Source organism: Vanacampus margaritifer, chromosome 6 (assembly GCF_051991255.1).
Source record: "Vanacampus margaritifer isolate UIUO_Vmar chromosome 6, RoL_Vmar_1.0, whole genome shotgun sequence".
Taxonomy (NCBI): Eukaryota; Metazoa; Chordata; class Actinopteri; order Syngnathiformes; family Syngnathidae; genus Vanacampus; species Vanacampus margaritifer.
Genome location: NC_135437.1, coordinates 29,574,898 through 29,586,967, shown reverse-complemented (window position 1 = coordinate 29,586,967; position 12,070 = coordinate 29,574,898). Strand labels below are relative to the sequence as shown.

The 12,070-nt window shown below is 41.7% G+C and overlaps 1 protein-coding gene across 2 annotated transcripts; it reads right to left on the bottom strand.

Moving 5' to 3' along the window:
- Positions 1-214: 214 nt before the first annotated feature.
- Positions 215-11,728, bottom strand: deaf1 (DEAF1 transcription factor). Of its 2 annotated transcripts, none has more exons than XM_077569606.1 (13): positions 11,337-11,728; positions 9,873-9,970; positions 7,833-7,959; positions 7,502-7,651; positions 6,154-6,293; positions 6,008-6,073; positions 5,287-5,322; positions 5,075-5,198; positions 4,838-5,005; positions 3,147-3,406; positions 2,115-2,213; positions 1,645-1,734; positions 215-637 (listed from the first exon to the last, which is right to left on the bottom strand). In XM_077569606.1, the coding sequence occupies exons 1-13, from the start codon at positions 11,515-11,517 to the stop codon at positions 536-538; spliced, it is 1,641 nt and encodes a 546-aa protein (XP_077425732.1). In that variant the 5' UTR covers positions 11,518-11,728; the 3' UTR covers positions 215-535. The 2 variants fall into 2 exon arrangements, with proteins under 2 accessions (XP_077425732.1, XP_077425734.1); XM_077569608.1 differs by having other exon boundaries at positions 4,838-4,978.
- Positions 11,729-12,070: the final 342 nt, after the last annotated feature.

Here is a 12,070-nt window from a genome sequence, read left to right as displayed (position 1 = left end):
AAATAAATAATCAATATCAATCAATAAGAATCAATTAAATGTGAATTAATTAATTTGTCCATAAATACTTACAAATATAATTTAATAATATTAAATACAAACTCAATTAGGATTGATTTAACTCGTATATATATTTTTAAAATCAAATGGAATATATTGATTGAATTATGGACAATTTAATAAGCAACTTCCAGTCTTAATAAATCAATTCATATTTGGTGAGCCTGTTTAATGTTGGTACCAAACAACAACAACAAAAAAGTTTATACATCCTCAAAGTTGCAGACACTGAAAATAAGTCCAAATGATTTTGACCCCCCCAAAAAGTCAAAGAAATGAAGTATAAAAAAATATTGAATAACCTAAGAAAATAATGAGCAAAATAAAGATCATCAAGTTTGTGGAGAAATGCCTCCACATAAATATTCTTCATGTGTCGTTTCCTTCATGAAACGTCCTGATCCGTTTTTCGTCTTGATCGGGAAAAGCCGAAAGGAGAGTGAGGATTCAAATGGGCGGGGCCAGCCACGCCCACTCACTTAACTTTGTCCATGCCGATGGAAGCCATTGGCTCGTCCTCCGGGATGGCTCCACCCACTCCTGATTGGCAGCAGGCGTTCTGATGATCTCGCCAGTCCTGCAAGTGTGAAAAGCGTCCAGATAAGCAAAATGGACTCGTTTGTTGGATTTCACACTTTTTAGGATTGAGGATTTGACCGATTATCCTGCTGAAGAATTGGCTAAAAATGGATTTAGCATCATGTGAGGTGCACTTTGGATCTTCCTCCTCACGTACACTGTAGTATCTGTGACTTTAAGAGCGTGTGAGTTTAAAGGGCGGGTCCTGGACAGGTGAGTGACGTGCGTGTCAGGAGGTTTGAGTGACATGAGCTCAGGTTAGCGACTGGATTATTAACAGGCGAACTGTTAGAGAATCGACGACGCGTGGCCATTAGTTGCGTAATGGAATTATTTGAGTTATTTGTAAAAAGTCAAGTAAAAAAACAACAACTGTTTATAATGGGGGGAAAATGTTTGGGAGTGTTTGCGAAGATGGCGAATGTTGATTTCTCGTCAGGGTTTCTTCAAGGTTGCAAACGCTGCCAACAGTATTCATGTTTTTTTCTTGTCGCAAGGAAATTTTGTAAAACATTTCCTTGCGACATGAAAAATGGTCAGCGACCGTTAAAATTGCTGGCGAAATCCACCAATCTCGCAAATGTTCACCGCTAAGTGCGCTTACCCGCCATTCATTCCAATGGGGGAGTCGGACCCCTGGTCGCCCGCCATTCATTCCAATAGGGGAGTCGGACCCCTGGTCGCCCGCCATTCATTCCAATGGGGGAGTCGGACCCCTGGTCGCCCGCCATTCATTCCTAAACTTCGCACGTGTGTTTGCTCATCTCTCATAAGTTCCTTTTTCCACTGTTAAAAAACTTACAATGTTGATCTAGCAATCATATTTGCTGTGTCGCTAGCATGCTAGCGCAGTCTCATGGAAAATCTCCTATTTTAAGTTGTATAATTGTTCTTAGTGCGTTTTTAATTGAATTGGAATAGACAAGAAGCGACTCCCGTCCGTCCGTCCGTCCGTCCGTTCCTGAAGAATCTCGAAAGGCGGAGGTTTGAAGCCGACTCCCTCACCTTCCTCTGGCAGAAAGTGGAGCAGTAGTTGACCTTCCGGCAGCCCGTGCACTCGCTCAGGGCCACGCGGCCGCAGTTCTCGCACATCTGCTGCAAAGACAAAAACACAAGCCACGTCAACAAATTCAAACAGGATGACCAGAAATATGAAACCAAAAACTCCTTTGGTCTCATCAGACCGCAACCCTCTCTCGCGAGCTGTCTGGGCCCTTAAATGTTGACTGGCAAAGTGAGGGTGGGTGAGGAAACGACACCAGAAGGCGAGAAATGGATTCGGAGGGCAGCGGGTGTGATTGAGCAGCTTCGATGAGAAGGATTGCCAATCGGTGAGCGTGCGCCGCGCTTTGCAACATGCGTGAAGTGCTGCAGTGGATCACATCTATCGTTTCACTTTATTTGGGTTTTAAAAGCATTTTTGTGGAAACTGCTGAATTAAAAAAAAAACGTTTTTTTAAACCTGGAAAACCTACATTGATGATGACCTCAGCGATGTCAGTGCTCCGTTTGGCTTGCATGTCGTCCGCTGTCTGGAATGTTATCTGGTTCTGGAAGGATTGACTGACGGCACACTGAACACACACACACACAAGACAATGAGGTCCGTGCCCTTAAAATGGGTACACACATACTGATAATCGGACCAAATGTTAAGCGTGTTGTTTTGAAAACGATTAACCTGTCATGTTTGGTATGTTACGAGTGATTAACCTGCGGTGTTGGGTGTTGTTTTGAAAACGATTATCCTGTCATGTTTGGTATGTTAAGAATGATTATCCTGTGGTGTTGGGTGTTGTTTTGAAAACGATTATCCTGTCATGTTTGGTATGTTACGAGTGATTATCCTGCGATATGTTGAGAGTGATTATCCTGCGGTGTTGGGTGTTGCTTTGAAAATGATTATCCTGTCATGTTTGGTATGTTAAGAGTGATTATCCTGCAATGTTGGGTGTTGTTTTGAAAACGATTATTCTGTCATGTTTGGTATGTTAAGAGTGATTATCCTGCGGTGTTGGGTGTTGTTTTGAAAACGATTATTCTGTCATGTTTGGTATGATAAGAGTGATTATCCTGCGGTGTTGGGTGTTGTTTTGAAAACGATTATCCTGTGGTGTTCGGTATGTTAAGAGTGATTATCCTGCGGTGTTGGGTGTTGTTTTGAAAAAGATTAGCCTGTGGTGTTCGGTATGTTAAGAGTGATAATCCTGCGGTGTTGGGTGTTGTTTTGAAAACGATTATCCTGTGTTTTTTGGTATGTTCAGAGTGATTATCCTGCGGTGTTGGGTCTTGTTTTGAAAACGATTATCCTGTGTTTTTTGGTATGTTCGGAGTGATAATCCTGCGGTGTTGGGTGTTGTTTTGAAAAAGATTATCCTGTGGTGTTCGGTATGTTAAGAGTGATAATCCTGCGGTGTTGGGTGCTGTTTCGAAAACGATTACCCTGTGGTGTTTGGTATGTTAAGAGTGATTATCCAATGTTGTGTGGTGTGTTGACGTCCCTTCACCTCCTTGTGTCCTTTACTGTCCCTCTTGGCCTGTTCTATCAAAGCTTTGAGTTGCTGCACGTTGCTCATGAGGGTGTTGGCCATTTCCTCCAGGGCCTGCCAGGCATTCTTGGGGACGCTGCTCAACAGCGGGGGGCCCACCGCCAACGTGGCCCCCGCCACGGGCCCCACCTCCAGAGTGCCCACCAGCGAGGCCGAGGGGGACGCCACCGTCATCTTGGCCTGGGGACACAGCGCCAACGCCGGTAACGCAGTCAACACTGTCAGGACGCAAAAATAAGAGACGAGTCGTAAGAACTTTCTTACGTCAACACATTCCTTCATGTTCCACACACGCAAAAATATGGGCAGAGTTGACCATGACACAGGAGAGACGTGACGGCGTCTGGTTATTCAGCGAGGTGAGACGGCCGCCGTCTCCCGAGATCTAATTACGACCAGGCGGCATGATCGGATGAGGTAGTGGCCTCCTCTGCAAATCATCAAGGACAAGATCCATCCTTTTTCTCCCACTTATCAAGGTCAAGGTCGTTGGGGCAGAAGGTCAAATTGGAATTTTCCACCCCCCACAACCACTTTGTCCAGTGACTCGCATCGTTTTAAATCAGAATTGAAGCGAGTCGAGGGAATCTATCGTATTTGGAGCGAATTGCATCGTAAATAAAGCAAATAGAATTGTCATTGGAGTGAATCGATATTCATCGCATCATAATTGGAGTGAATCATATAATTAGAAGAATTGTTTTGTAAGTGGAGAGAAGCGTATCATGATTGAAGTGAATTCTATCGTAAGTGAATTGAATTATATCGGTTTAAATCGTAACTGGAGGGAATTGTATCTTCACTGGAAGGAACAGGATCGTATTTGGAGTGAACTGCATCAACTTTGGAGTGACTTGTACAATAATTGGAGTGAATCATATTGTAATCACAGCTAATCGTATCCTAATTGGAACAAGTTGTATCATATAAGTGAATCGAATTATATCGGTTTAAATCGTAACTGGAGGGAATTGTATCGTCACTGGAAGGAACAGGATCATATTTGGAGTGAACTGCATCAACTTTGGAGTGACTTGTACAATAATTGGAGTGAATCATATTGTAATCACAGCTAATCGTATCCTAATTGGAACAAGTTGTATCATATAAGTGAATCATATTGCAATCGCAATATATTTGTTAGAATACATGTATATAAGTTATCCCATATTTACTCGTATAGTACTGTAAAGCATTTATTCAGCGGTATAACCTTGTTTGAATCATGTGAGTTGGAGTTATCAGTGAAGAGGGCAGAGCCCCGTGGGAAGGATGCTCCTGCAGTTGCAGGAAAGGAACTGTGCCTTGTCACAAGATGGCGGCTGAAACACTTTGCGGCTCAACTGTTGAACTTTGACTGTTGAAACCTTCAGCGCCGAAGAAAGACACGTGTGCGCAATGACTCCTTGATATCCGTGATGGTTGCTGCTGTGTGTACCCCTCCCCTTTAGAGCAGCAACATCTGCGAGGACTGGGCGGAGTGTGCGTTCACAACGGGTAGACATCTCTGTCAGTTCTCCTCGCGAGTAAAAAAAAATCAAAGTCTCTTGTCTTCCTTCCTTGTCTGTTGTTTATTAAATGTTCTAGGTTGGCTGAACCTGACAATATTGTATTTGGACATCCAGTAAGTAATATGCTAATACGGCTACCTGCTGTGTCAGCGTACACTTCACCCTGCACTGAGGCGTCCGAGATGATGGCAGCGGCAGTGGCGGCCGTGTCGCTACCAGGTGAGCGCTCGAACGTCAACGTGCCCGATGGGGTGATCTGACCCATGGGTGACACCGTGACTGCGGGAGGAGAACCATAAAAAGCGTCTTTGGAAGACCAGACCTGAGTGTGAGAAATCAGCCAATCACAGAGCAGACATGGCTCACGTGACTCACATGTAGTTCCCGGGCTCAGTGTGATGTTCTTGCTCACAGGGATTTCCTTTTTGGCGGGAACGGCCGGCGGATCCGCCTCCCTCCGCCTTCTCTTGTATGGGACAAAAAGACGCACTGGACCGTTCTGAGACAAAAAGAACAGAACATTAGGAACATTCACACAAGACAATGAGATTTGTCATTTAAAAAATGCTAAATTAGCTGTAGCGTACCATTGTGATGTTCTCGGCTTCCAGGGAGTCTGCATCCTTCGAACAGAAATATGTGAGGAAAAAATGTCAGCTAGTAGAATCAGGACACGGAGTCAATCGTATCATATAGAATCAGAATTGGCCTAAATTGTGGGAGAATTGAATGAATCGTATTTAATTGTAATGGGGTGAATCGAATTACAACTGGAGCAAATCATATAATAAAAGGACTGAATCGTTTTGTAAGTGAAATGAATCGCATCATACTGAATTGTGCCATAATTGGAATGAATCAAACCTTATTTAGGGTGAATCATACTGGCTGGAATCCCAACTAAAGTGAATCATATTCTGATTAGAGTGAATTGTTTTGTAAGTGAATCAAACTGAATTCTGATAGCAGTGAATCACATAATGATTAGAATGTATTGAACCTTAATTCAAATGAATCATACTGGATTGAATCCTAGCTGAAGTGAATCATTCTGTGATTATAGTGAATCGAATCATATTAAATCGTCATAGAAATGAGTCGCATTGTAATTGGAATGAATCGCATTGTAATGATAGTGAATCACATGATATTCAATCGCACTCAGAGTTTGCAGCGCGAATTGTATCAAAAATGGAGTCAATTTGATCATACTTGGATGACTGATAAAAAGTGAACCGCATCATATCGCATTGCAATTGCAATCGAGTGATATTGTGGCGAATGCGATGGTATTTGTCGGCGACTCACCAAGACCATGTCGTCACAACAGGCTGCGCACGTACACGAGGCGGCGTGAGGGTTCAGGATGCGGTCCTGGACGGACACACACGAGATCCAAATGTTAGACGGGACCACTTGAGGCCCGTGGGGACGGACAGTCCACGTGTTGACACCTGGATAAGGCAGAGCAGAGGTCGTCCCCCGTAGCGGATGCTCCTCTTCCAGTCTTTGCTGCTGGCGCGACCGGCCAAACCTTCAAACTCTGTGGGCGTCAACCACCGCTGATCGTATTTGATGCAACGACCTTTACCGCCTGAACACGAAAAACAATGCGGGAATGCTTCATGAAATTCTAATTAACTACACAACATACATTGGGGGTAAGCAACACAACATTGTGGATATGCAACAACATTGTGGATATACGACAACATTGCGGATATACGACACAACATTGTGGATTAACAACAATGCGGGATATACAACACAAAATTGTGGATACATGACACAATATTGCAGATATACAACAACATCATTGTGGATATACAACAACAACAACAACATTGCTGATATAGAGCACAACATTGTGGATATACAACAACGTTGTTAATCCACAATGTCAATGCACAACATTGTGGATTAACAACAACATTGTGAATATACAACAACACAACATTGTGGATATTTTACAACATTGCGGATAGACAACACAACATTGTGGATATACGACAACATTGCCGATATACGACACAACATTGTGAATATACAACACAACATTGCGGATCTACAACAACATTGTGGGTATACAACAACACTGTGGATAAACTGGATATACAACACAGCATTGTGAATATACAACATAACTTTGTACTACAAGATTGTAGTCATGCAATACAATATTGTGGGTAAAGAACACAAAATTGTGGGTATTCTACACCATAGTATGAGAATTTATTATACAATATTGTGTGACTATTACACAACATTGTGGGTACCGTATACTACACTACACAATACTGTACCATTAGTTTTCATTCACCAACATTGTGGGAGTAAGACACCACATTATGGGTACTATGATGTGTGAATTTACTACACAGCATTGTGCAACTATTATACCACATTGTGGGTCTCCTATAACATAACGTGGGATTTGTTTACACAACATTTTGGACTGTTATACAACATTATGTTTGTATTCTAGCATAATTACACAACATTGTGGTAATATAACACAACATGGTGGGTACACAAAAGGTTTGTATGCACATAATGTAGAGTTATATAGCCACACTTGTGTAGTCTTCCCACAATGTTGTTTAATGTTCTTATCATGTGATGTAGCATACCCACAATGTAGCGTTGTATACACGCTGCGTGTAACACTTCCACAATCTTGTGTTTCACATAAAAACATTTGTGACGTGTGCCCTGAATGTTGTGTTTCATCCCCTCAAAGTATGTAGTCTCGCTCCACGGTGTTGTTTTCCCTTCCCACAATGTTGTGTTGCAACAGCTGACCTGAGCCGAGCCGGTTTTTGTAGAGGACGCCGCTGCTGTTGCGGCATCGAACCGGCAGCTCGTTGTTGTACACCGACGGGTCCCAGTTGTACTTGGAGGTGGGCTCTTTGTCCTGGGGCGGAGTCAGCAGGGTGGGCGGAGTCACCAAACCTGAGCGTTCAAACAGGGCAGCTTGTCACACACAGACACACACACACACACACACGGGCAGAAAGACACACAAGCACACTCACAAAGATGCACACACACACACACACACATTGGCACATTCACACAGGTACAAAGACGCACACACCCAGACAGAGCCCGCCCCCCAAAGTGTGTTTTGTACCGCTTGAGATGGCGGTAGTGGACTTAAGCGCGTCTTGCCGTGAGACGGCGGAATCGGCGTGGACCACGATGAGCGTGGTCTTCTGACTGCTCAAACCCTCGGCTAGCTCCAGGGGGCTCCTTCCGCTCTAGCGCACGCAAACACACACATATAATATATACAAATATATACAAACATACATATGTATATTAGTGGCGTAACGGATCATCATTGATCCGTGGTCGGTTCGATCGGGCCCCACGGTTCGGATCACGGGGAAAACAAAAAACAAAACAAAGTGTGCATTCACAGTCGATACCATTCTGACACGTCAAGGAAACTGAAACATACTCAACGTAACACGCTGAGACTAACTTCAAAATAAAGTTGACCAAATACGGTAATACATTGACAGCAATGCAAATAGCCTTAATACACTTTTACTTTGAAGTTCGCCCAAGTCGTGGCGTGATGGCTAGCTTGACTTCCCTTTGAGACGTTTCTTTAGTTTATAGTAGTTACTAGTTAGTAGTTGATTAGTTGCGATCCTCACACAATGTTCAATCGCTAATTTAGGACGCTAAGAAACCGCTATATAATTACACCGTCATTGTATGATACGGAAGTCTCCGACGTAAGTGGCTAGCAGCTAACTGTTAGCATGACCAACGATGTCTGGTTGCCAGCTGGTAAGTTTGACAGATGGTACCTGGCTAACTTGAACTCTTTTTCAATATTCTGGACCAATCATACTTTGTCATTCACTCTCCATGTTTAAAGGAAGGAAACGTGTCTTAAATTGACGTTGAGGTCTTTTCATTGTTAGAAAAAAAAGAAGATAAATAGAACTCTGTCTTTATTTATTTTATAAAACACTTCTGCCCATTTAAAAAAAGAAAAGCATTCAACTAAAAATGTCAAACTGAGCTTTTTAGACAATAGGAACACAACTTGAAGCCATTAACATCTTGTTATTTTACACATGATTATGTTTTTACATAGTTCATATCAAATAAGAATGTTTCGACCTCATATTGCACTTAAAAGTTGTGTTCCTAAATCCTAAATGGCAATATTAGACATTTTGATTTGATTTTTTAAAATGTAATAGAAAATGCGCTTTACAAATAAATGAAGACAAAGTACTTTTTACCTTCTTTTTTTTTTTTTGCTGATCCAAAACACGATCTGATGTGTGACTCAAATCGGTGATCCGATCCGAACCGTGACTTTTGTGATCCGTTGCACCACTAGCATATACTCTTTATGTATTGAATATGTACGATTACAATTTTTAATCACAATTAATGGCATGCTTTCCATTGTTAATTTGTGATTCATCACAAATTAATTGCATGTTGTATCTGTGCTAAAGTTTCAATAAAATATTCTTTCAAGTTTTTCATACTCTTTTTCATTACTGTAAAATAAAAATGGACAAACATGGTTAGCAAATACAAATGTGGTTTTGTTCGTTGATAGAGTAATTTTATTGTAAATAATTCATAAAATTATTTTATGTTGAAAATATAATAAACAGTAGGGATGTAACGCTAACGACGATGTACATTCCTTCTAAACAGTTACAAGGAGTCATTGAGCATTGAGTCATTGATTTGTGTTGAGCTAATTTCCTGCCACTAGATGGCATTAGTGTTTCATGTTGGACATCGGTGACAGAAAAGTCCAGTTTTCTTTTCAAATTCAGCGCAATTAGTATTTGGAACATGAAACAAGTTGTGGCCATTTTGTGGACTGTTAATTAAAAACTAGTCACCAGTCCCTAAAATAAATTTTTTTATCGCATTTATTATTGCTAAAACGTGTTATAAGGACTCCTTTGCACAATTTTGCATGTAAAGTAGAGGATGAACAACAATATTTTTTGCATCTATTGGATTTACATTTTTAATGCCTCTGGACATTGCATTTGATGGCTTTTAATGCCATTTAAGGCTTTAATTTCAGCATAATCCATTTAATGACTTTGAGTGCTTTTTGATGAGCCACAGAAACCCTTGATGGTGTACTTCTATGTACTGGATGTTTGTTGTACCGTACCAAGACATGTTCCGGAAGATTTTCCACCGCGTCCACCGGTGAGGTGAAAACATTGTCGTCTGCGGCCTGAACGTCTTCCACCGCCACCGTGGACACGCCTGCTGGACGACATTGCGTAATCAGAAACGAGTTCATTATTCGCGCAGCAGCTTGTGTTGTTGTTGTTGTGGGTTCACTGTACTGTATATCACATGGAAATGATGATTTCATCGAGCCCACCAAGTCACCAGACTACAAAAAAGTCTTTAATACAAGAATTAATCTGGATTGAATCTCATTTACGTCATTACGTACTCTTGATCTCATGAAATGCTGAAATGAGAGGCTTAAACTGAGTAGTCGCTACCCGAGGTTACTGCATAGTTTTTTTTTTGTTTGTTTTTTTACAAGAACAGAGTTCAGTTAATCAACTTTTGTACAAACACAGCAATACTTGTTTGTGGTGCATCTGACTTGAATCACATTTACCATTGATGCCAATTAACTGTTACCATGAAACGTTCAGAAACGTTAATTCCTTCTCTGCATTTATTACATGCAATCGAGTTACTGGGAACAGTAAAAATGAATAAAAGAAAGTTCTGCTGTGCAAATTGTTTGGCTATTCGTCAAGAAAGTGGAAACACAGAAGCACTTGTTCATTTATGAGTCCCCATTGAATAACATTTAGCAATTATGTCAATGAACTGTAGATATGACGAAATATGAAAATAAAAAAACTCCTCTGTATTTGATGATTTTGAGTTACAGGATTACTGCCAAATTCAATTTACAAAGTAAATGAACGGAGTTCAGTTAGGCAACTTTTGAAGAAGAGTGGCAAGGCTACACAGCAGAAAATCACTTGCATGCGGTCTTGATCTTGATTAAAAACACTTTTACTAATTACGCCGATGAACTGTAGATATCACAAAATATTGAAAATGATCTAACTCCTTGTCATTGTCTGATGGTTTGAGGAGGCAAAGTTACTACGAAGTGATAATGACCAAATAAGCAAAGAGAGTTTGGTTGGGCACATTTTGGGGCAAAAAGTCGGAAGTTGTTGAAGCATGACTCTCGAATGAATCTGTTTACTATGTTCGCCGACGAATTGTAGAAATCACAAAATGAAGTGCACTCCTTCTTAACTTCTATTTTACGGCGTAAATGTACAGTTTTACTTAAATTAGCGAAAAGGTAAACGGTGTCTGGTGATACTAATACCAACAATTTGCTTAGGTTGCGTGTAAACGTTTTTATTCACTGACGATTAAGCAAAACCTCAACATTAAAATGTTGTAATCTGTTTTTTTGTGCTGCGTCTAATGTTTTGAAAAGTGGCGTGACTATCCAGGAAATGGTTCAACTTTTGATTTTTAGCGCCACTCGGCGGCGTGAGGTTGCGGCCTGCCTGCCTGCCTGCCTGCCTGCCTGCCTGCCGATTTGCTTGCTTTGCTAGCTCGGAGCTGCTCGCCGTCTTGCCTGCAAAAGCCGACTCGGCGTCGTCAGGGTTCGGCATCGCTTCGGCTCCCATGTCGAGGTTTCCCGGCGCCGCCATCACGGCCATCGTGGAGACTTCGGCCTCCGACTCGGTATCCGAGCCCGCCCGCCGGCGAGGTTCCTCCAGCCCGAGCGCCTTCGTCGCCGACTCCGCTTCGTCCATTTCTCCGGCGAAAGACACGACGGGAGCCGAATTTAACCGAAGATCCACGGGGAACACCGAGGAGGCACTCGGTTCCCCTATTCAGAAAGTATTTCACTTAATTTACAGATAAAACAAACGACTAAGTGGGCTTCGAAATGATGCAAACGTCGCTGGAGAGAGAAAAGGCCTCCTCGCGGTTTGTTTTTCCACAACTCCTCTCAACAATGAGTCGCCGGAAAAAGCCGAGCGCAGCCGAAGGATGTACATCGTTTCCCGAATGACTACGTCAGTTTACGCTCGCTTAGCGTTGCCATAAAAGTTTGACAAAGACATCTTTCCACTTTTTTTTTTAAACAAAATTGTATTTATGTTTTTGTACGTAAATTATGTCAATACAATATGTGTATTTGACATTTTACCTTATAACGTAAACAGGTTATCAAACTTGTTTCTAAACAAGCATAGTTTACATAATCATATTGGGAAAATACCTAAATACAATAGATTAAATTTTTAGCTCTATATGGGGTATATGCCACGGAGGCGGCGGGACTTTCAATTTCCTGGTTTT

Bases quoted from the DNA above. Each gene is read 5' to 3' on its own strand.
- deaf1 (XM_077569606.1), bottom strand. From the start codon at position 11,517: ATGGACGAAGCGGAGTCGGCGACGAAGGCGCTCGGGCTGGAGGAACCT. The intron at 6,294-7,501 runs GTCAGCTGTTGC...TTTCGTGTTCAG, and splicing joins CAAAAACCGGCTCGGCTCAG to GCGGTAAAGGTCGTTGCATC. The intron at 5,323-6,007 runs GTGAGTCGCCGA...TTCTGTTCGAAG, and splicing joins GTTGTGACGACATGGTCTTG to GATGCAGACTCCCTGGAAGC.